General features: G+C 42.8%; 2 protein-coding genes across 6 annotated transcripts in view; one reads left to right on the plus strand and one right to left on the minus strand.

The window, feature by feature from the left end:
- LOC137652339 (E3 ubiquitin-protein ligase CHIP-like) overlaps positions 1 to 24,492 on the minus strand; it is a 335,562-nt gene that overhangs the window by 107,406 nt on the left and 203,664 nt on the right. The window lies entirely within an intron of this gene.
- Positions 1 to 24,492, plus strand: part of LOC137652337 (zinc finger protein 37-like) — a 72,272-nt gene that overhangs the window by 118 nt on the left and 47,662 nt on the right. Inside the window, exons 1-5 of one of the 4 annotated variants that reach the window (XM_068385683.1) lie at positions 168 to 188; positions 1,692 to 1,804; positions 14,334 to 14,588; positions 15,154 to 15,382; positions 24,088 to 24,336. In XM_068385683.1, coding sequence (XP_068241784.1) covers positions 1,725 to 1,804; positions 14,334 to 14,588; positions 15,154 to 15,382; positions 24,088 to 24,336 — 813 coding nt within the window. In that variant the 5' untranslated portion in view covers positions 168 to 188; positions 1,692 to 1,724. The other 3 variants (XM_068385682.1, XM_068385684.1, XM_068385681.1) reach the window with 3 other exon arrangements.

Raw genomic sequence — 24,492 nt, forward strand, 5'->3', positions numbered from 1 at the left:
TTGCTCTAGATGAAGCGGGACTCTTTATTTAAGGTCATGACTAATGGTAGTTTTCTATTATTCAAGGAAAGTTGAAAATGTCAGAAATCTAAGATGGCGACATTATGCGCGGGACGTCACTTTGTGTTGCCTCCAGTTAATTTAATATTTTGCCTATATCTTTATAATACACTGAGTTTTTTCTAAGGGTACATTTGGTTACTATAACGAATTTCATGATGTGTATATGATGGTTTTAAGAGCATATATTACCAAGGCACAATTATGGAAGTGACTCGCCGTCAGGTTAATATATCTACTGTTTATGGCCGACAAGTCACTTGGATTTTTATTTTTCGTTAAAAGGTATTTTTTTTTCCGCAGTAGGACACGACTGTGGAGGTGGTTATTGAATACGATGACATGCTATTATGAGGGGATATCTAATCACCGTCGAAGTTAAGAACGTTTTGAGCCTTTGCTAACTCAAGCCAGGCTAATAGGCTTAAGCTAAATTTAGGCTCTATTGATCGGGCCCCGGAGCAGGGGTTTTGCAGAGCAACTGAAGTAGATTGGGCTGAGATATGGAAAATTTAGTTGTTTTGATAGACTATGATCTCTTAGTATTTGTAAAAAGGATAACTTAACCTAACCAAACATGACTACCTTATGTCACCTAACCTACACTTCTCCTCCTGAAATGACAGGACTTCATAAAGAATGAACAAATTAAATGTAAATAGCATTTCCATTTATTTAAATCCAGTGTAGTGCAATGGCATTTTAATAGATGTATAATAAAACACCGCTTTTATTGAGATTTTGCTCGTGTAATATTGATAAGTTGTTGGATTTGATCTTTGACTGTATTATGCATTCAACTCCACCATTTTAACCCAGAGTTAAGTATGGCCTACAGTTACGAGTGTTCTTTAGTTCTAAGCTCACTTAAACACATATGTTACTTTTATGTAACCGCAAAGTTTTGGTTAGCAACTAAAGCAATAGCTATCGGCAGTAGGCCACAGTCTAGAGTCAAGGGTCGACTGTTATAAATAAAAACAGAATATCCGGAAATGTGACAACAAAGTTAGAATGAATGTAACTTGAAAATCCTTTGATACTGATAGATAACTTAGCATAAGTTCTCTTTTTATTCAATACTGTTTTTACTGTATAATCTTTTATTGGATTGATGAGGTCTTATCTTTACCGTAGAGATTTGTACTCTCTTTACCTCCTGCAATTTCTTATTGAATCTCCAGTAAGGTATTCAAAACCCTCATCTCTATTTTTTATCTATGATTTTATAGCTATCTAACTGGTCAGCATCCCTCAAATTTCTTGTCATCATATAGCAATGTCATTAACATTATTCGTTTTGTGTGTTGAGAATGTTGCCAGGTTGTTCTTGGTATAGTAATTGTTTTCACTGCTTCTCCTTTCTTGATACAGTACTTTGTTTTAGTTTCGTAAGATAGAACAAAAGCTTTTTTAAGAAGCATAGTTTTAAGATATTTGAATTCCTATATTTAAAAGATTTTTGTTTTTTAATTTATCTCTTAGATTTAGTATATATTATCTTTTTTCCCTTCCAAATGTATTTGTGCTACTCTTATCCCACTTTTAAGTTTTGAAAGAGGAATTTTGATAATTATAATAATAGTGTGACCTGTAATTTTTCCCATTGAAGTATTTGTATATATTTACAGGGAAGTTGAGATTTGATCTGTGATGAGAGAAGAATGTCTGTCTTTGTAGCAGGAGAAGAACCTGATAATGTTCCCCCTGCTCGAAGTCGTAAGAAGTATGAAACTAAGTATAGGTAACTATCTATCTTTTAATTGTACTGTATTATCTTTATTTAAAATTAGAGTTATTTTTGTAGATAATGTACAGCAAAGTATTTATGATTTGTAGTATGATAATCTAAATATTTAAACAGTAATTAACATAAAGCTTTTATGATTTTCAGTTTTTTTTTTTAACCCTTTTACCCCCAGGCTCTTTGGAAATTTCCAACCCTTAACCCCCAAGGGGTTATTTTTTCCCCAGCACATTTTGCAGTATATATTTTTTAAATTGCTCTAACAGCCTTAATTTTTGTCATAGAGAGGTCAGGTTGGTCGCATTTTCTTGGAAAATGCCTGAATTTTCTCAAAAAATTATAAAAAATATGATTAAAAAATGTTTATAGCATTTTTTTGCAAGGACATACCGGTACGTCCATGGGGGTCAAGGGATGAGTTTTGTGAAACGTACCAGTACGTCCTTTGGGGGTAAAAGGGTTAAGTAAACTTTCTATTTTATCCTAAGCAAAATACAAACCATCGTCTTTTAGGTAGGGAATATGTTTTCAGCATGAGCTGGACTGCCATTGAATTGTTTTAATGAGCAGTTGAGCGAGAGATGAGGGCAAGGGTGAAGAGCCCCAGCCTATCCAAATATATGTTTTCAGTTGCTTTGAGTACAGCTATCCTAATGCAGCCTTAATCAAACTTCTAATTTTCATTCCCTTTAGGAAGGGAAAGCTGGCTGTTGATTGTTATGATGTGAAGTAAGACACTTGTACATAGGAGGATGGATTTTATATCCAGTTTTTGTTAAACTGACTGGAGAGCCACACTCTTTGTGCTTCTTGCTATGGGCATGATTAATCGCAATCATCTCTGTGTGCTGAATGTAGGTCGTGGCCCCCTTGCAGTGTCAGGCGTTTGGTTCTTCCATCCGCTATTTGGGTGTGACTCCTACCGCTGTTCCTGCGCTTCCACCCCTGGCTTGATCCCAAGGGAGTGTGCGTCAAGAGTAAGGAGCCCTAGGAGCTATATCAGCAGGCTTTTAGATTCTGTTGGTGTGTAGGGATCCCCTAGTGTTCGCTCACCCCATCGGAGGTTGGAGGCTCTTCTCTATTTTACCGCTAATGAGTGTGAGCATTCAAAGCTTTCCGTGCACATTTGTGTGCTTTGAAAGACCAAGAGTTTGGGGTGGCATGTCGACCGTGGACCATCCCTCCATCCCTTCCAGCTGAGGGAAGAGTAAGAGTATGCCTTTTATGTCTGTTATGTTCAGTGCCAGGGATCCTTTCCCCTCTGTTGTTGACCTTCCCAGGCCATCTTTAGTCTCCGATTGTGTTGTCAGTAATTTTCTGGGACACAGCAATCATACTCTTGGGGAGTTGAATGAATTGTTGGAGAAACCTGCTATACCCTCTTCTCTGACTGGGTGAGAGGGTACTTGGAATTCCTCTGCCCCTAAGACACCGAACTTTGGACCTGTATCTGATGGACGTTCGTACTCACATTTGTGCTTGCAGTGATTGGAGAGAGGCTACCTGGGATCTTCTTTTGGGAGGGGCCTTGATCATTGACAGGACCACCCAGAAGGAACGGGTGCATATGGGCAGTGGAAGAAGGGAAGGAAATGGTTATGCTGTTGTCAGTCTTCCCCCCTTTCTTACGTCTGAGAGTAGTGGATTGCTTGTAGTGTCTTTAGGCAAACCAGTAGAGGTAGTGGGAGTGGGAGTCCTTCAGTGCAGTTACATACTACCCTCTTTTTATTTATTTATTTATTTATTTATTTTTTTTTTTCCAATAGAGTATTCATCCGTTCTTCCAACATCACCGAGAAACCTGGTCTTGTGGACAGAGGTAGGAGGAATGTTGGAGAGGATCGCGTTCGACGTTGTTCAAGAATAATCTCCAGGCTTCTACAGTAGACTCTTCCTTGGGGAAGAGTCTTGTTGACCGAATGCCCCAATTATAATAACTTAAGGAATAGATATTTGTTTGAGGCTCGAGGTGAGGGTGGCAGGTTCATCCTTGGCAAGACTCTTGGACATGATGTGTCCTACTATGCAAGTGGCATTTTTAGATTTATTTCAGAAGCAGGTCTTCTGAAAACTATTTAACTTTTATAATAACATTAAACTTTTATGGCTTTAATTGAATATTCTTTTATTTTTTTTTGTATGTATAGACTAAATGATATTGGCGTCAATGACCTTAGATGTCAGGATGCCTGAAAACTTTAAATCAATCAATCAATTGGGGAAGAGTCAACTGGAGGCTGGGGCTGGTCATAGACCTCTCTACATGGAATGAGTTTGTGGTCAGACAAAGTTGAGAATGGAAACTGTGTGATCTGTGCTGAGTTCCTTCATAGAGGAATACTTCATTCTTTCAATGGATTTGAAGGATGTGAACTTTTATTACCTGAGCATCAGTCCATTAAAAAGTACCTCCCTTCACCCTTTATGGTATGATGTACCATTTCAGGACACTGGGCTCTGAACTGGTTAGTGCTCCTCAGGTGTTCATTCTGAAGTTCACCTTGGAAGTAGCTTGAGTCCACTAGCAAGGGATATGACTGTTAATGTATCTCTTGGGTGATTCATCTGGGCCTTTTTCATATGGTAGTTGCTACAGGATCGAGTTCTACTTTTCACTTTTGTCATGTTCTGAGGATTTTGATAATTGAAGTAAAGTCGAGTCTTTTACTCAAACCAAAGTTGAAGCACTTGGCCATGCTGGTAAATACAACAGCAGCAAGAGTCTGTTAGTTAGACAATTGCATCAGCAAGCCCAAGGAGGTATTGCATCCATTTTGTCAAAACAGAACTACTAGCTTGGTGTGGGAAGTTTCTACTTGGCCACCTTTCCTTAGTATAGGAGTTTATTCTTCAAGTGGCTGCGGTCAGTATTTTGGGATCTCCATCCCTCCTTGTGCCAACAGGATGGGGAGCTTGGGTTGATCTCATCTGTTGGCTGAATGAGGAACTGTTACAGGGTCACTCTTGAATCTCTGCCTCCTGACATGCAACTGTTCTCAAATGTGTCAAAGAAGCAGATGGGGCCAAATCTGAACCACCTGGTCATCTCAGTGGTGTGGTCAGAAGAAGCATTTACTCCTCGATGTTCTGAGGCGTGCAGCCTTTCTTGTGCTGCTGCAGGCATTCCAAAAACATTGATTTGTCATCCTGTGGGTTGTTGTAACAACACCACAATAGTAGCTTATGTCTAGCTCTGTGAGGTGACAAAGTGGATGCATTTTAGGATGGTATTCCATATTGTAGGGTTGTCTGCTAATTATATATGGTAAGAGAAGTAGATTAGCAAACAAGCTTAGTCACCAAATGAGGTTTGTAGGGACTGAGTGGTTCCTACATCACAGCATATCGAAAAGGTTTCTGGTTAGTGGGATTCTCTTAGGATTGACCTGTTTGCCATATGGCTAAGCAGAAGCAGTGTTGTAAGTCTTTAATCGCAAATGGTAGTTGAGGGTTGTGGTGTCATTATGCTGGCAGTTAACAGAGTATGGTTCCTTTCTATGATGCTGCGCATGATGATATTCACAGCAAGTGAATTTCAACTACCGAGGTGCTGTGACAAGTTCAAATGAGCCTGAACTCGTTGGTGTCCCGCAAAGACAATGAGTCTGTGTTTTGCACATTGAGTCACTGGCCCTAGAGCATGGGAAACAGTATTTCCTTGGTATTTATGTCTTATTGGATTCCCAATTCTAGCTTTACACGGGAAAGTCCTAGAAGACCACACAGTGCCTCCCCAAAAATAAGTTTTTCTTAAGTCAAAACTTATTTAATTTACCATCCCTTCAATTATTTTCCTTCCTTCTGTTTTTTTCTATCTAATTATGAAGCTAGTTGGTGGGGGAGGGATGGTATCGGGAGGCAGTTGGCCTAATCAATTGTAGATACAAAATCTCTTTGTGCGTAGGGGCATGCCTCTGGTTCAGTGAGTGGCTTCACTTTGATGGGCGGAAGCGAGAAGGACATTTGTGGGAGTTGGACTGGGTAATGTCCAAGAAAACTTCGGTGAGTTATTCACTGTTTTTATGTCCTTCAAGGGGCACATTTGTTGCTTTTGCACTTGGATCGGTACCCAGGGGAGTACGCTGCAGTTGCCTGGGGGTCTTATGATTTATGTCAGTGAGTTCCAGGTTCGCTGTGGTGCGAATCCTGTAGCTGTCAGGCAGTCTGCTATCGACACGAGTTGACGTAAGATTTTGAGCTTCCATAGGTCTTTTAGGTAGGCCCTCCATTACCTGTGGGAGTTAGTAGCTGAGGCTACTTCTCCCCTGCTTCCCCGTGCTACGTTTGCTCAAGTGTTGCAGTAATGCCAGTGGTGAAGGGCGAGGTATTTCCCCCGGTGTCAGGGAGCCCGATGGTTCCCCCTTAACACTAGAAGACAAGTAAGTTTAGGTAGCTCACGGCAGGTAAGGGGCGGTCTCCCCGCTAGGGGCGGCACCAAGTTTGTCAAGGTAAGTGTTAACTTGTCCCTGGGGTTGCCAAATTCCTAGTGCCAGGGAGTCTGGGGCTATTGCCCTCCCTTAGTTTCATTGGTTGTGCTTCCAGCCCCGCAAGTTGCAGGGTTGCGTGGCCTTGTGAGTGCCATTCCTCACCCTTGTAATGGTTTACCCCAGTGATGTGGCTCCTGTTGGAGCAACCCATCTGGTTCTCTCCTCAGGGGAAATTTGTCGTTGATGGTCTCCTAGATCTCGACTGCTCTGCGTGCAGAGCCAGGAGGTAAAAGTGTGCGCACTAATCTTTCTCTTCCTCCTTTTCATCCTCATCTTTGTCCTTCTTCTCAGATTCTGACTCCTCTTGTAAGATGAAGAGCGGGTGGGAATTGTGGAGGAGACCAAAGAATCCAGAATGGACCACTTAATTGCAAGGGTAGAGCTCCCTGTGACACCACTTCTCTTTTCAAGGGAGGGGGATGGCACCTGCGCCGGATATATGTGCTACGTTGCTGGGATCCAGTGTCCTGGACTTTGGGACCATAGTTGGTGCCCTAGATCCTGGGCCCTTGCCTTGTTCCCTTGGATCTTACTGGGAACCTGGGTCCCTGCCCTGTGCTGTGAGGCTGAGGCTGAGGCTGGTGCCCAGTGTTCCACCAGTTTTGTGTCTTCCGGGGTCTCGGCCAGTACCCAGTGTTCCTCCCCTATGCCAGGGCCCTCCAGGTCTATGGCCAGGACCTGGTGTTGCAGCTTTGTGTCGCATCCCTTCTGGACTGTGGCTGGGACATGGTTTTCCACCTTTGTGCCACTGCTGGTGTTCTGGTCCTGGCCTATGACCCCTAGGACAGTGACTGGCACCCAGGGTTCCTATCCTGTTCCGTAACCTGGGTCCTGACGTCCTGATTGCCTGGTGGCTATGACTACCCTGGTGGCCACACCCACCCCAATAGCCCATGGGTACAGAAGTATGTGGCCTAGTACAATTACTGTTCTAAGGATGATGGAGTAGCTGCAACGATCTCCATCTTATCGTAAATTCTATATAATTTCTAATTTCATTATTTTTCCTCCTTGATATAACAATTCTTCTTACGGAAAATTATCCAAACATGCATTTATTCAATAACGATAATTCAATTCAAGATTTTTATCCTGGAAATATATATATACTGTATAAAGAGAGAGAGAGAGAGAGAGAGAGAGAGAGAGAGAGAGAGAGAGAGAGAGAGAGAGAGAGAGAGAGAGAGAGAGAGAGACTCTCTTTTTTAAATCATTCAAACTTCTATGCAAAGTGTTTATCATCCAATAGTTTACATGTGTTAGCTATAAAGTTATCTTATATATTTGTGTGTTTTCATTACTCTTTTACTACTAGTGAAATTATTAATGTAATATTGGATAGTAACATGTTATTATAACAGTAATATATAGTACAATAGGAGTCGTGAAAAGGAAAGAGAAGAGAAATAGACTGGCCCACCGTGTGGCAATCCTAACCGAGTTGATGCTGTGAAGGCCTGTGAAGAATCAAAACCTTGATGACGAAATCCACAGTAAAAGAGTCCTGTCTTTAGGATTTAGGGTTGCATATTTAGGAAAATACAATTTTCAATATTAAACTTAGCCGGTGATTATATAGGCTGCAACTCTGTTGCTCGACAGAAAACTCTACATTCAAAATACGCCAGCGATCGCTATGCAGGTAGGGGGTGTACATCAACAGCGCCATCTGTCTAGCAGGTACTCAGTACTCAATGTAAACACAGAACCAATTTTCTCTCTGTCGGGCTACCGGCAAGACCTACTAATACGCTGTTACTAACTGGATTTGTTTTCACAACTATTTGGTGAAGTACACTATTCTAGTTTTGAGCTTTCGCTATGCAGGTGTTTTATCTTCATCTCAAAACTTAAACTCGTTTTGGATAGATTTAATTAGGGTGACAAAGAGAGTATGGACTCTCTTTCACTTTTAAATGGCCGACCCTTCCCTTAGACGGAAGTGTGTTTAGGTTTTTAGTAATTTTGCTTAACAAGTTATAGATCTATATATTTTATATCTCTCCGCCTTTATTAGGCCTCTTCGATTAACTTTCCATTTATTATAAACATATAAAGATGATTTTTATGTTTTGTTTATATGCGACCTTTCCTGATAGTAGGCGGTCCTAACTTGGAACCGAAGTTAATCAACGTTGAGCCCGTTATATCGTATTTAGCCTTTAAAGAATTTAAAACTTTTTAAATTTAATGTTTTATGGAAGAATTTCTTTGATAGTCTTCGTACTGTTTTCAAAGATGAACTAACGTTTAGTTTTTTAGACTACGCAGTTGTTGACGTTCAGGACGTTCAACATGCGCTCTATCGTTACGATAGAGAGAGAGTGTATCACGGTTTCACTTTGCAGTAAGAGTAAATCGATTCTGACGTTTTGTTCATTCTTTCTTAGCTTTAATGTTTTAAATTCTAAATTAAAGGAACTTTTTATTGGAAAACCTTTCAGTTTTTTTCCTTTAGTCAAATAACATGTTTTTTTGACGATATATAATTGGGCTCTTCTCTTAGGTGCGAAATCAAGAGAGAATGAGAGAGAGAGATAGAGACGGAGGGAGAGAGAGGAGAGAAAACGTTCCGTTCAAGCGGGTAACGTTGTTCTCGCGTTACTCTCGTCCCTAGTCGTTGTACGGGGAAGAAGGTAAAACGTTTCTAGGGTTTTATTCTTGTCCCCAGGCTATGTGCGGTGAGAGATTGTAAACGTAGTTTATTTGAACTAGTGTTTAGTCTCTTTCCCAGCCACTGAAATTTTTATCTTTATATATGTTTTCTGTTTTTTGCTAGTATTAATGAGCTGCATTATACGACTGATTTCGCAATTACTACCTTTTAAATTAGGGTAGAATTGCGTGTTTCAGGTAGAAATCAGTAAAAGTTTCGATTTCAGTGAAATAAGTGCAAAACAGAAAATCAAAGTGATAAAGTGATATGCGCAAAGTGTTACAGTGTTGCGTCCGAGGGTTCGTCTGTTCGTGCCTGTCGTTCACCTAGTCCGGGACCTCTTGCAAGCTCCCAAGCCCAGGGGAGAAGTAATGTCGAACGACTTATGGGTTCGTCAGGCCTTGATCAACGAACAGACGTTTCCCTCCGTGGTTTCGGGCGTATCTACCCAAGATCGCCCCACCCACACAAAGACGAGAGAGCCCTTTTATTTCTCGTCTGCGGAAGAGGTTTCTCGTAAGAAACCATGGACCAAGGTCTCGCAGCTTATTAAGCGCAAGTCGGTCCCTTCCGCGCAAGTCCAACGGCCCAGTTGTAGCCACTGGGTCAGTTCGGACTCGCTGCAGTCTTCCGACGACTGCTCACCTCCTAAGAGAGGCAAAGCGGTACCGCATCAGGCAGTCACACCGTCTGTTGCCGCACCTGCTCCTGTAGACCCTAAGTGGTCTTTGCTGCAGACCATGCAGTCTCAGTTAACGTCATTGATGCGGGACTTTCGTGCGGAGAAGGTTGACACTGCACCAACCTCTAGCCTACAACCAACCACGGTTGTGCGTCCTGTGGACGCTGAGGCGACCTTCTGCCGCACTCCAGCTGAGAGAGTCCCGCCACCCATGCGTTCCAGTGTACCCTGCCAGCCGCATGTTGACGTTCAGTAACGCACGGAACCTTCCGTTGACGTTCGCGAGGTACAACAACAGTCTAAGTTGTTTTGTTTTGACGCGGTGCGTCAACCTCCGCATTCTAGAGTTGTTTTGACTGCTCAGTATAGACAGTCAAAGCAGTCTCGAGTGAACACTGTATGTCCTCACGCACCTGTTGTGGTTGACAGTTCAGTTGTTGACAGTTCACAGACTGTCAAGCAGTTACATGACGTTGCCTTCTGGTCTGCTACTAATGCACCAGTGAGAGACTCACTGAGGTAACCTAGCTTTTATCGGACAAGGTTCCTGTAGCTGAGAAAGTGCTGTTCTCCCTCCTACTGATATTCCCTTGAGGACTCTGTCATTTGGAGAGGAGCCTTAAGCTGCTTAGCCTCCTATGGACTTTAATTAAATCATGATGATTTTTTAAGGATCTTCGTCCGGATCTTGTAACTGATGCTCCTCGTTCGCCTTAACGTCAGAACTTACACTAGGCCTAGCTACTTCGAAGCCGTTGTTTTTAAGCTAGTGCTCTCTCGCTCTCCTAGAGAGCGTTACGTTGGCTAGGCGACTGGTTTTTGCACCAGGAGGAGTTTTAGGGATACAGCCTTTGATTTCCCTTCTTTTAAACTGGCTTATAGAGCGAGAGTCTGATAGGACACGAGAGAAGTTCTCGGCTTGGGAGTTCATGCCTCTGCCCAGATAGACTTCTCAATTCTGGTAGACTCGCCCTGGCGCCTAGCCAGGAGACGCTCCAAGTTGTTTTCAGGTCAACTTCTCAACTTTTGTCGAGCCTTTGAAGTTTTGCTGTACTATTATGTCACACATAACAAGGCTTTCAGGGATGGTAAATGGTTCCGCCTCAGTCGCTAACCCCGTCTGTTGCCACACCTGCTCCCGTAGACCCTAAAGGGCTTTGCTGCAAGACATGCAGTCCAAGCTTGCGTCCTTGATAGAGGACTTAAATGCGGAGAAGAACCTTCTGGCCAACAACCTTCCAACCGGTTGGTTGTGCGCCCTGTTGACGCTGAGGTAACCTACTCGCGTCTGCCAGTTGAGGTGGTTCCTCCTTCTGGCCAACAACCTTCCAACCGGTCGGTTGTGCGCCCTGTTGACGCTGAGGTAACCTACTCGCGTGTGCCAGTTGAGGTGGTTCCTCCACCGATGCGACCCAGTGGGGGTTGCCAGTCGCACGTTGACGTTAAGCGACGCTCGGAGGTGGTTGTTGACGTTCAGGACGTTCAACAACCAGCAGAGGTGACTTGTTGTGACGCAGTGCGTCAACCTCAGCAACCCGGTAGGGTGTTGACTGCACAACCCAGACAGTCTAGACAGTTTTGGGTTGACGCTGTATTTCCTCGCGCACCCATGGTTGTTGACAGTTCACAGACTGTGCAGCAGTTCCATGATATTGCGTCCGGCTCCGTCACGCATCCACCAGTGCGACCGGATTCAGCGAGTCAGACGTTGCCCACTCCGTTGCCGTTTCCTCATCAGTTTCGGATGAGGAACCCTCTGATGAGGACGTTGCTGAACAAGACGATCAGCCCCCAGCCCTGCTATCCATCCAGAAGATGCTGAAGAAGGAACGCTGCCCAGTCAGGCTGTGGATGAGTCTGGTAGGGACACTGTCATCCGTGGATCAATTTGTGTCACTAGGAAGACTACACCTCCGTCCTCTTCTATACCATCTAGCTTTTCACTGGAAAAAGGACAAGACGCTAGAAGCGGTCTCGATCCCGGTTTCCGGAAAGATAAAGTCTTGTCTGACTTGGTGAAAGGACTATATCAACCTTAGAGAGGGTCTTCCCCTGACTGTTCAGACTCCCAACCACGTTCTCTTCTTGGACGCATTGGACGTAGGCTGGGGTGCGACATTAGACGGTCGGGAATGCTCGGGATTATGGAACTCGAGTCAAAGGACAATGCATTTCAACTGCAAGGAGCTACTGGCAGTAAGTCTGACCTGGAAAAGCTTCAGGTCTCTCCTTCAAGGCAAAGTGGTGGAGGTGAACTCGGACAACACCACGGCTTTGGCGTACATCTCCAAGCAAGGAGGGACCTACTCTCTGACATTGTACGAGATCGCAAGGGACCTCCTCACCTGGTCAAAAGGTCTAGACATATCACTAGTAACGAGGTTCATCCAAGGCAACTTGAATGTCATGGCAGATTGTCTCAGTCGGAAGGGACAAATAATTCCAACAGAATGGACCCTCCACAAGGATGTATGCTAGAGACTTTGGGCCACCTGGGGCCAGCCAACCATAGATCTCTTCGCAACCTCGATGACCAAGAGGCTCCCAATATTTTGCTCACCAATCCCGGACCCAGCAGCAGTTCATATAGATGCCTTTCTACTAGATTGGTCACATCTAGATCTATATGCTTTCCCTCCGTTCAAGATTGTCAACAAGGTACTGCAGAAGTTCGCCTCTCACGAAGGGACAAGGTTGATGCTAGTTGCTTCCCTCTGGCCCGCGAGAGAATGGTTCACCGAGGTACTTCGATGGCTAGTAGACGTTCCCAGAACACTTCCCCTAAGGTTGGACCTTCTACGTCAGCCACGCGTAAAGAAGGTACACCAAGGCCTCCACGCTCTTCGTCTGACTGCCTTCAGACTATCGAAAGACTCTCGAGAGCTAGAGGCTTTTCGAAGGAGGCAACCAGAGCGATTGCTAGAGCAAGGAGAACATCCACCCTTAGAGTCTACCAATCGAAGTGGGAAATCTGCCGAAACTGGTGCAAGTCAGTATCCGTATCCTCGACCAGTACCTCTGTAACTCAAATAGCTGACTTCCTCTTATATCTGAGGAAAGAACGATCTCTTTCAGCTCCCACTATCAAGGGTTACAGAAGCATGTTGGCATCAGTCTTCCGTCACAGAGGCTTAGATCTTTTCAACAATAAAGATCTACAGGACCTCCTTAAGTCTTTTGAGACCACGAAGGAGCGTCATTTGGTTACACCTGGTTGGAATTTAGACGTGGTACTAAGATTCCTTATGTCAGACAGGTTCGAACCGCTACAATCAGCCTCCCTGAAAGATCTCACCTTAAAGACTCTTTTCCTGGTATGCTTAGCCACAGCTAAAAGAGTCAGTGAGATTCATGCCTTCAGCAAGAACATCGGATTCTCATCCGAAACGGCTACATGTTCTACAACTTGGTTTTCTAGCCAAACACGAGCTGCCTTCTCGGCCTTGGCCAATATCGTTCGATATTCCAAACTTATCGTATGGTTGGTAATGAACTAGAAAGAGTCTTATGTCCTGTAAGAGCTCTTAAGTTCTATTTAAAAACCTTTACGAGGCCCGTCTGAAGCTTTATGGTGTTCAGTTAAGAAACCATCTTTGCCTATGTCAAGGAATGCTTTATCCTATTTTATCAGACTGTTAATACGAGAAGCTCATTCCCATCTGAATGAGGAAGACCAAGCTTTGCTGAAGGTAAGGACACACGAAGTTAGAGCTGTCGCAACTTCCGTGGCCTTTAAACAAAATAGATCTCTGCAAAGTATAATCGACGCAACCTATTGGAAAAGCAAGTCAGTGTTCGCGTCTTTTTATCTTAAGAATGTCCAGTCTCTTTACGAGAACTGCTACACTCTGGGACCATTCGTAGCAACGAGTGCAGTAGTGGGTGAGGGCTCAACCACTACAATTCCTTAATTCCATAACCTTTTTAATCTTTCTCTTGAAATGTTTTATTATTGTTTTTGGGTTGTCCGGAAGGCTAAGAAGCCTTTCGCATCCTAGTTGATTTGGCGGGTGGTCAAAGTCATTTCTTGAGAAGCGCCTGGATTAGAGGTTTTGATGAGGTCCTGTTGTATGGGTTGCAACCCTTGATACTTCAGATCCTAGGGGTCGCTCAGCATCCTAAGAGGATTGCGAGGCTCCGTAAGGAAGACGTACTTAAAAAGGCAGAGTAATTGTTCAAGTCGACTTCCTTACCAGGTACTTATTTATTTTATGTTTGTTATTTTGAATAACTGCTAAAATGAAATACGGAATACTTAGCTCATAATAATGTAAACAAGTAATGCTGGTCTCTACCCACCCCCCTGGGTGTGAATCAGCCTATATAATCACCGGCTAAGTTTAATATTGAAAAATGTTATTTTTATTAATAAAATAAATTTTTGAATATACTTACCCGGTGATTATATATTAAAGGACCCTCCCTTCCTCCCCAATAGAGACCCAGTGGACCGAGGAGAAAATTGGTTCTGTGTTTACATTGAGTACTGAGTACCTGCTAGACAGATGGCGCTGTTGATGTACACCCCCTACCTGCATAGCGATCGCTGGTGTATTTTGAACGTAGAGTTTTCTGTCGAGCAACAGAGTTGCAGCCTATATAATCACCGGGTAAGTATATTAAAAAATTTATTTTATTAATAAAAATAACATATTACTATTAATATGTGACATTGTTTAATTTATAGCATTATTTTTTCAGCTCAAAATATGAACAAGAATATCAGTGGGTCAGTCCATCTGCCAAAGGAGAGAAGTACGCACATTGCCGTTGGTGTCAGGTTGATATTTGTATTAAATCTGTTGGAGCCAAAGGTTTACGGGATCATGAAGCAACCGGACGACATAAACAAAAAGAAAATTATCAACATCTGCCTCCCCAAGCAACTGCACAGATGCAACCAGCCCCACCTCCTCCACCACCTCCAGCACCACCTCCAAGTACTCACCTGAATGGGTAAAAACTATACTTCACTTTACTGTACAGCTTAGCTTATTTGATTTTTAAGTGTAAACACAAATGATAAAACAGGTATTTTCTTGAACGAACAAATGAATTATGAGAAGATTTCCCTCTATTATGAATCCCAGATATGAACTATGGTGATTCTGCTGAAACTCAATCTAAAAATAATGTAAAACAGTCAAGAATTAATTCTTTTATCACTATATGCTTGTTTTGTATTTTGCAAGATCTTGTTAAACTAACATTTCCTATATTTTTTTTATTGGTTCTGTTACATTTCTTTGAAGGTGTAACAGTACATCTTAGAGTAAGTCCTTCCATGTCAGCATGTTGACCATGGTTTTTTAATATTTACTTTTTATGTATGTAGAGAAAGATATTTTACTTATTGTAGTATTCATTTTAACATATAGCAGAAGGATTTTTCAAATGATTTTGTTTAAAATCATGTTATGATTTAATTTTTTACTCTGAAAGTCTTGTTCCACATGTATTTTAAAGGATTCAGAAATCATAGAAGATATGCAATGGTAGAAAAAATATTTCTTTTCTGTAGTGCTATGTATCCAGTCTTGGAAGTGGAAGGTGGTGTTGAGCATCCGTCTGATGACATTCTGGGCATACCTCGTCCAGCAACTCCACAAACCCCAAATACTCCTCTCAGTCCTCAAGAAGATTTACCACAGTCAACCTCAACATCGCCTTTATTGGACCTTGGCAGTCATACCTCATCTCAGCCAACTATGCGGACAGGAATGGGGTCAATTCGGAACCCCCAAACCAAGGTACTGTATAGGGCTTCATTGTAGGGATGGTTATATAATGAATTTATATTTAGTTTATGTTTAGTTTTCTTTTGATTTACTAACAGATTTTGTAAAGTCATACATAATCTAAACATTAAAGTAATGTGAGAGTTTGGTTCTGGCACTGTATTACTACTGTATTGTCAATTTGGGTAGTAACTAAAAAATCTTTGCTTTTCTCTATAGAATGATCAATTTGGAGAAAATTTGTATGAAGTTTTGGTTTCAGCCCAGGGAGCTTATGATTGTTCTTACACGTTTACAAACCCCCGTCCTTATAAGAGGAGTATGATTTCAGTGAAACTGCAACTCAGCTGCTAAAATTTATAATGAGATGTTGGTAGTTACTGGAGGGTAGTGAGGAAACCCTGCACTCCCCCTTCTGGCTCACTGAGAAGCCACTTTGCTTTCAGCTGCCAAAGAGTACAGACTTACGTCTGGCACTACAAACTGGATGTTTTAATTTTATGCTTTTTCTTCTAGATCATTTTTGGCAGCTCGTTGTGTAGGAGAGAAATGTTTTACAGTTTTCTTGATAACTGTAGCAGACAGAGTTGTGTAACCTGCTAACATATACTTCTTGTTCCTTTTTATTAGCATTCCTGTTGACGTTTATTACCTTGCAGTGTGAACTGGTGACTGGTTAGCTGTCATTCATCTGTTTGTGCACACACTCACTCTCCTTTGGATTTACACTCGTCTTTTCATGAGTAGCCTTTGGGGAATGTGCATTCTACTGTTCATAAGCAGCCGTGCTATTCTGTTTGAGTACTTTTTCCAATAAGTGAGCAGTCATCAGTGCATTCGCACCAACCAATTAAGGGATATTCAACTGTTCTGGGACTTCCAACAATTTTAAACATCTGACTTAGCCGGTGGATATATATATAGCTTACGTCCCTGACGTCCCGGCAGAAAATTCAAAATTCGCGGCAATCGCAGATTGGGTAGCTAGGTGTACTACTAGCGCCACCACTCGCCAGGTAACTGGAACCATTCCATGATTCCTCAGATCTTCTCTGCCGCCATTGCTGGTGACATCATTGGAACATTCGCTCGTCATAACCTTCGATTTTTGCAGTATCTTTGGTGAAGTACTTTTTTTTTTGGGGGGGGGGGTTAATTGGCTTTCGCTTGATTGGATTTACTAACGGATTTTCTTGAACCTCTTTTGATTTGAATTATTTTGACCTTTGCTTGATTGATCTCTCTCTGGAATTTTCCAAAATGGCTGACCCTTCCCCAGTTTATAGAAAGTGTGTGAAAGGCTGTAAAACCCGCCTTCCTAAGGCCTCTATCGATCCCCACTCTATTTGTACTAAATGTAGAGGTAAGATTTGTCAATTAGAGGATCGATGTGATGAATGTGTGTTGTTATCTGAGAGCGAGTGGCTGGATTTCGATCGGTACACTCGTAAGTTAGAGAGAGATAGAGTCAGAAGAAGTTCTTCTCGATCTAGAGAATTTTCTTCTCCCCATGTCCCTGAACCTATTCCTTCCCCTGTAGTGGTAGTTCATGAACCTCCTACTGTTACTGATGAGCCTTCACTTAAGGATACAATGAGTGCTATTCAGGCCCTTGGTGTTAGGGTTGAATTGCTTGCTATGGGCGGGAATCAGCTTATGTCTGATGTGAATATGCTTAAAAGTGCCAGTGTTAGTGCCAAAAGTGCGGGGAATGTGTTCAGTGCCGTGGAGGGTGCGTCTGCTCGTACCTGTCGTTCACCTAGCCTAAGACCTCTATCAAGCTCCCCAACCCCTGGGAGAAGGAATGTCGATCGACGAAAGGGAACAAGAGGCGTAACCGCACGAGCAGACGTCCCCTCGAGCGTTTCTGTTGATGTTTCACAAAACGCTCGCCCTCAGCATGGGAAAGGTGAGGTTAAGTTTACCTCATCTTCAGATGACGCTTTAGTCAGTAAAAAATATAATCGCGACTGGCGTCAAGTTTCCAGACCTCTCAAGAGGAAAATGATCTCAATAGATCAGAGGTACTTATCGCCTCAAAGACCTGGCTGTAGTCATTGGAGCAGTCCAGAGCGATTGCCTTCTTCTGAAGAAGGTTCTCCTGCCAAACGTCCTCTTAGAACGTCTGGTTCGGACAAACTTCTAGTGATTGCTGTGCAAGTTCCTGGATCTGTTGTGTCGTCTGGACGTTCCAGGCGTGACGTGAGCGGGGAAGAAGGCGAATTGATCGCTGACGTTTCAGGCCGAACTTTACCTCAAGTTGACCCTAAGTTGAGCCTTTTACAGGACATGCAGCTTAAGCTGTCTTCAATTATGCAGTCATATCGAGGAGTTCCTGAGCGTCATGAAGCTTCGCAATCTGAGCGTCGTAACTCGGTTAAGTTTGAGCTTAAACGCCAAGCTTCCAGGCGTGAAGCTGAACGTCAAGCTGACGTGTTAACTGATGATGACGTTCATCATGCAGTCAAACGCGATGCCGAACGTCAAGTTAAACGTGACGTTAAGCGTCAGTCATATCAAGTTAGACGTGACGTCGAACTTCAAGTTGATCATGATACCAAACGACAAGTCGATGCTGGATGTCAAGTTGGCGCACATGGCGCCCGACGTCTAGTTCGCGCACAGGCGCGCAAAGACGTCTTTATTCCAGCTGAAGTCTTGTCAGAAGAAGATGTAGATGATCCTCTTTCCGCAGTTGAACCTTTGGAAGACTTGTCAGAGGAAGAAGAGCCTAAGACTGCACAGCATTCTTTGGACCTTAAGAAAATAATGAAAGTTTTCACGGAGGAATTTCCTAGTCACTTTGTTCTTGTTACTCCACGCTCCCCCCCTTCAGAGTTCACCTTGGGGACAGCAACTAAAGCTCCTATTTTACAAAGATGGTGCTTTCAAGATCATCTAAAAGAGCTTTAAGATTTTTGGGAGACTGGATGCAGTCCAAGAGAAATCTAGGCAAGTCGGCCTTTTCCTTCCCCCCAGCTAGACTAGCTTCCAGGTCAAGTGTGTGGTATGAGACAGGAGAAGTTCTCGGCTTTGGAGTACCTGCCTCTGCCCAGGGGGACTTCTCAAGCCTAGTAGACTCTTCTCGTCGATTAGCCATGAGACGTAGTAAAATATTCTGGACGACTTCGGAACTCGATCATCTTCTCAAGGACGTCTTCAGAGCCTTCGAGGTTTTCAACTTTCTCGACTGGACTCTGGGAGCCTTGGGTAAGAAATTTTCTTCTTTTAAGAGCAATGATAGTGTTATTCAGATTATGTCTTGCATGGACAAAGCTGTGAGGGACGGCTCTAATGAATTAGCAGCTCTTTTTACGGCTGGAGTTCTCAAGAAGAGCTCAGATGTGTTCTTTCCTTGCCATGGGGGTCACCCCTTGTCAGAGGTCTGAATTACTATTTGTGCTGCTCTCTCATTCTCTGTTCCCACAAGATCTTGTGAAAGAGGTTGCTGTTTCTTTAGCCCAGAAAGACACCCATGACTTGGTCTCCAAGACAGCTCGGAAAGTACTTCCAACTTCCTTTTCTAGCAACAAACCAAAGGTGGATACTCCTTTGTCTAGATTTATTCCTCCCTTTTGAAGTAGATCCGTCAGTAGGGGTAACTCCAGACCTGATGGGAGAAGAGGAAAAAGGAGGGGATCAAGATCAGGTCGAAGCAGAGTCTGACTGCTTTCGACTTTAGACAGCAGTAGGGGCCAGACTGAAGAACTTCTGGCAGGTTTGGGAGAGAAGGGAAGCGGACCAGTGGTCCGTTCTTTTGCTGAAGGAGGGATACAAGATTCCTTTCGTAAAGAAACCCCCTTTAGTTCAAGATCCAATAGATCTCTCCCAGATACTGAGAGGACTCAAAGAGACAGGCATTGCTTCTACAAGTGACCCTCTTGTTGGAAAAAGGGGCTGTAGAGAAGGTACAGGACTTGCAGCCTCCAGGGTTTTACAATTGCCTCTTCCTGGTTCCAAAGAACTCGGGGGGGATGGAGACCAGTCTTAGATGTAAGCGCTCTCAACGCTTTCATTCAGAAAACAAAGTTCTCCATGGAGACTTCCAAAACTGTGCTAGCAGCAGTAAGGAAAGGCGACTGGATGGTTTCTTTAGACCTCCAGGACGCCTATTTTCATATCCCTATACATCCGAGCTTCAAACGTTACCTGAGGTTCGTTAATGGGAAGGAAGTCTTCCAGTTTCGGGCCTTGTGTTTCGGCCTCAGCACCGCTCCTCTTATTTTTACAAAGCTCATGCTAAATGTGACAAGCTTCCTGCATTCGACAGGTATCAGAGCCTCCCTGTATCTTGACGACTGGTTACTCAGGGAGTCTTCCTTCAATCGCTGTCTGGAGGATCTTAGAATGACATTGACATTAGCAAAGGAACTGGGTCTTCTTGTCAACACAGAAAAGTCCCAACTGATCCCATCCCAGAAGATTTTTTTATTTGGGGATGGAGATTCAGAGTCTAGTTTTTCGGGCTTTTCCATCACCCACAAGGATAGAACAAGCCCTCCTAAAGATTCGTCTTTTTCTAGAGAAAAGAAATTGTTCTGTGAGACAGTGGATGAATCTGCTGGGAACACTCTCCTCACTGGAGCAGTTTGTTTCCCTAGGAAGACTAAATATCTGCCCTCTTCAATTTCACCTCAACCACTATTGGGACAAGGAGAAGGGTTTAGAGACAGAAAGTATTCCACTTCCAGAGACTGTTAAGAGTTGCCTACAGTGGTGGAACGACACAACCAAACTTCAGGAGGGCCTCTCGCTAGAGCAAAGGAACCCAGACCTTGTGTTGTGTTCCGACGCTTCGGACTCGGGGTGGGGAGCAACACTGGGCAAACTGGAATGCTCGGGTCTGTGGACAAAAGACCAAGAGAGCCTCCACATCAACCAGAAGGAGCTATTAGCAGTCCTATTGGCCCTTCAAGGTTTCGAAAGGTTGATTCTGAACAAAGTAGTGCAAGTAAACACAGACAACACCACAGCGTTGGCCTACATTTCCAAACAGGGCGGGACCCACTCGAAGTCCCTTTACGAGATTGCAAGGGAGCTTCTAGTTTGGGCGAAGGAAAGGAACATCACCTTACTCATAAGGTTGATCCAAGGAGAGAGGAACGTGATGGCAGACAACCTCAGCAGAAGAAACCAAGTCATTCCCATGGAATGGACACTGCATGAGGAGGTTTGCAAGAAACTTTGCGGATTTGGGGTCGTCCGTCCATAGACCTATTTGCAACCTCGAGAACGAAGAGGCTTCAAACGTACTGCTCTCCAGTACCAGATCTAGAAGCAGTCCACTTCGATGCTTTCCTGCTGAACTGGTCTCACCTGAATTTGTACGCGTCCCCCCCCTTCAAAGTCCTGTACAAAGTCTTACAAAAGTTTGTCTCTCACGAGGGAACCAGATTGACTCTAGTTGCTCCCCTCTGGCCATCAAGAGAATGGTTCACCGAGGTACTTCAATGGATGGTGGACATACCAAGAAGCCTACCAATGCGGATAGATCTTCTCAGACAACCACACTTGAAAAGGTTCCATCAAAACCTCCAAGCTCTATGTCTAACTGCCTTCAGACTATCGAAAAACTCACAAGAGCTAGAGGCTTTTCGAAGGAGGCAGCTGGAGCTATCGCTAGAGCAAGGAGGACCTCTACCATCAAGGTCTACCAGTCCAAATTGAAGGTTTTTCGAGAATGGTGCAAAGTCAACTCAGTTTCCTCATCCAGTACCTCTCTGACCCAAATCGCTGACTTCCTATTACTTCTTAGGAGAAAACGCAAGTTTTTCTCCTCTACCATTAAAGGTTATAGGAGCATGTTAGTGGCCGTTTTCAGACACAAGAACTTAGACCTCTCTAACAACAAAGACCTTCAAGACCACCTCAAATCCTTTGAGATGTCTAAGGAGCATCAACTAGAATCACCAGCTTGAAATCTGGATGTTGTTCTGAAGTTTCTTATGAGTGATAAGTTTGAGCCCTTACACTTAGCCTCTTTTAAAGGTCTCACCTTAAAGACACTTTTCTTAGTAAGCCTGGCAACAGCTAAAAGAGTCAGTGAGGTTCATGCTTTTAGCAAAAATATTGGCTTCAGTAATAGTAAGGCTATATGCTCCTTACAGCTTGGTTTCCTGGCCAAGAATGAGCGTCCTTCCCATCCATGGCCGAAGTCTTTCGAGATTCCAAACCTTTCAGATGTGGTTGGTGAAGAGATGGAGAAGGTCCTGTGCCCTGTAAGAGCACTTAAATCTTATCTAGACAAAACTAAAAAATTACGAGGCAAATCTGAAGCTCTATGGTGTTCGGTCAAGAAGCCCTCTTTACCGATGTCAAAGAACGCCTTATCATATTTTATCAGGCTCTTGATTAGAGAGGCTCACACTCGCTGTGGTGAGGCAGACCTTAAACTGCTGAAAGTGAAGACACACGAAGTCAGAGCTGTGGCAACTTTTGTTGGTTTCAAGCAAAATCGATCCTTACAGAGTATTATGGACACAACCTTTTGGAGGAGTAAATCTGTGTTCGCTTCACATTATTTAAAACGTGTCCAGACTCTTTACGACGACTGCTACACTTTGGGACCATTCGTAGCAGCGAGTGCAGTAGTGGGTGAAGGCTCTACCACTACATACCCTAATCCTAATACCTTTTTTCTTCTCTTGAAACTATTGTATTTTTGGTTCTTTGTGGAGACTGGTCGACAGTCTTCCGCATCATTGATTTTAGCAGGTGGTCAAACTTGTTTCTTGAGAGCACCCAGAATATGGGTATTGGTTGAGGTCCTGTCATAGTGAGGTATTTACACCTTTTTGACAGCTCCTAGAGGTCTTTCAGCCCCCTGAGTGGATCGCTGGATCTCATAAGGACAGCGGACTAATGAGGCAGAGAATCATAAAAGTCAGCTTCCTTATCAGGTACGAACCCTTAAGTTTGTTTCATAAAACTCTTGAGTAATATTCCAATAATGTCTTAGCTGGTCTCTAACCCTCCACCAAGGGTGTCAGTCAGCTATATATATATCCACCGGCTAAGTCAGATGTTTAAAAATGATATTTTCATTATAAAATAAATTTTTGAACATACTTACCCAGTGGATATATATAATTAAACTCCCTCCCTTCCTCCCCTCTAGAGACCTATGGGTATGGAAGATCTGAGGACTCCTGGAATGGTTCCAGTTACCTGGCGAGTGGTGGCGCTAGTAGTACACCTAGCTACCCAATCTGCGATTGCCGCGAGTTTTGAATTTTCTGCCGTGACATCAGACATAAGCTATATATATATCCACAGGGTAAGTATGTTCAAAAATTTATTTTATTATGAAAATATCATATTAAGATGAGAATCAGCAGCTAAAGATTAGACAGGAGAACAATTCTCAAAACAAGGTAGAATGAGAGAATTAAAACACTTCTTCAGAATAGATTGATCACTGAAAATCTTACAAGACTTTCTCAAGAAGCCAATTTTTTGTGCAGTTGAAGAAGAGACATACCTAATGTGTTTCTCAAAAGTAGATTTGCTGATGAAAATTGCACCTAAAATTTTAAAAGTCATACAGAGTTAAAGAAACATTATTAGTGGTGAGATCCAGATGTTGAGGAGTCACTGTCTTCAACCTATTTACAATCCTACTTTGATTTTGTTAGGATTCAACTTCATGCCCCATAATTTGCACTATGCGCTAATTTTAGCTAGACCTGTGTTAAGGGATTCAGCAACCCAAGATCTATATTCAGGATGTGGAATTGATGCAAAAAGAGAACATTAGCATCACCTGCATATGCAATGAGATTGTTTTCTAGGTCAAACCACATATTTTTATATAGGATGAAAAGTAATGGGCCAAGAACACTGCCCTGAGGAACACCAGATATCACATTCCTATACTCACTATGGTGTCCAACAGCAAGGTATGCTAGTTCAAAACACTGTATATTTTGAAATGCACACTGTTCCCTAGGTGTTCACTTGAGTGTTCATGCAGGGTGTAGCTTGGTCCCACTCGCACATGATAGGTCAGTTGATATATCCCAGTGAATGGTTCATCCTGGTCTTCTCGGAGAGGTAGTTGCTACGGGATCATGATCGTTTTCTCTCCTTTTGTCGTGATCTGGGGATCATGATAAATATCTGGGCATGCTGATAAACATGGCAGCAGGGAGATTCTTTTCATCATTTTTTATCAGACAGTAACATCAGCAAGTTCAAAAAGGTAGTGCAACTGTTTCTGTTCAAGACATTACTTCCAGCTCAGAGTTGGCAAAGTCCTCCTGGCCACCTTTCCTTGTTTGAGAACTTCATTCCACTTGGGTGTCTCCCATAGAGATCCTTTGAATGGTGTTTGAAGGATCACTGGACAGCCTTTAGGAATCCCTCGAGCCATCTTGTTCCAGTGGGACAAGAGGCATTAGGTGATCTTACCTAGTGGCTTTAATGGATGGCTCTTATTTTCAGAGCTTTAATTACAGATACATTTTGTTTTCTTGATTACTGTAAAATATACAATATTCTGTGTTACACATTTATCTAATTGTAATCCTGTGAGACATACTGGAATCAGTCTTGTTTTGTAGTGTTTTCATGTTTGTTCACTAATTTTAATTATTCTGTAGAGGAAATCATCAGATGTATTACCAAGATTTTGATAATCATAATCAATGACAAATATATTATACAGATGTTTAGAATTCTGTACTAATGAAGTCATTAATATTTTTCAATTTTTTCAGCCATCAGGGGATTCGTTAGTGATTGAGTATGACCAACCAGATGTTGCTGAAAATAACAGCTCTAGTCCATTGAAAAAGAATTTGGGAAAGATGACACCTAAAAGAGAGAGCAGTGAAGACTTTACCACAAGCACAGATGATTTAACATGTAATGTGTGTGGACGCGAGTATTCTGTCTGGACTCAATTGAAAAAACATCTTGTAGAGCATATAATGGCTGTTCAGAATACAGCTGAAGGTAAAGGAAAAGTGAGTATTCATTTACAATCAATTTTATTTTCTTGTGATGATATTCTACTTCTCTCTCTAATTTAGGTTATGAATTATATCTGTTGTTTTCATTTTATAGTACAGGATAGGCTTATAAGTATAGAATCCTAATTCCCAGCTGATAAATATTTGACA

Source organism: Palaemon carinicauda, chromosome 13 (assembly GCF_036898095.1).
Source record: "Palaemon carinicauda isolate YSFRI2023 chromosome 13, ASM3689809v2, whole genome shotgun sequence".
NCBI lineage: Eukaryota > Metazoa > Arthropoda > Malacostraca > Decapoda > Palaemonidae > Palaemon > Palaemon carinicauda.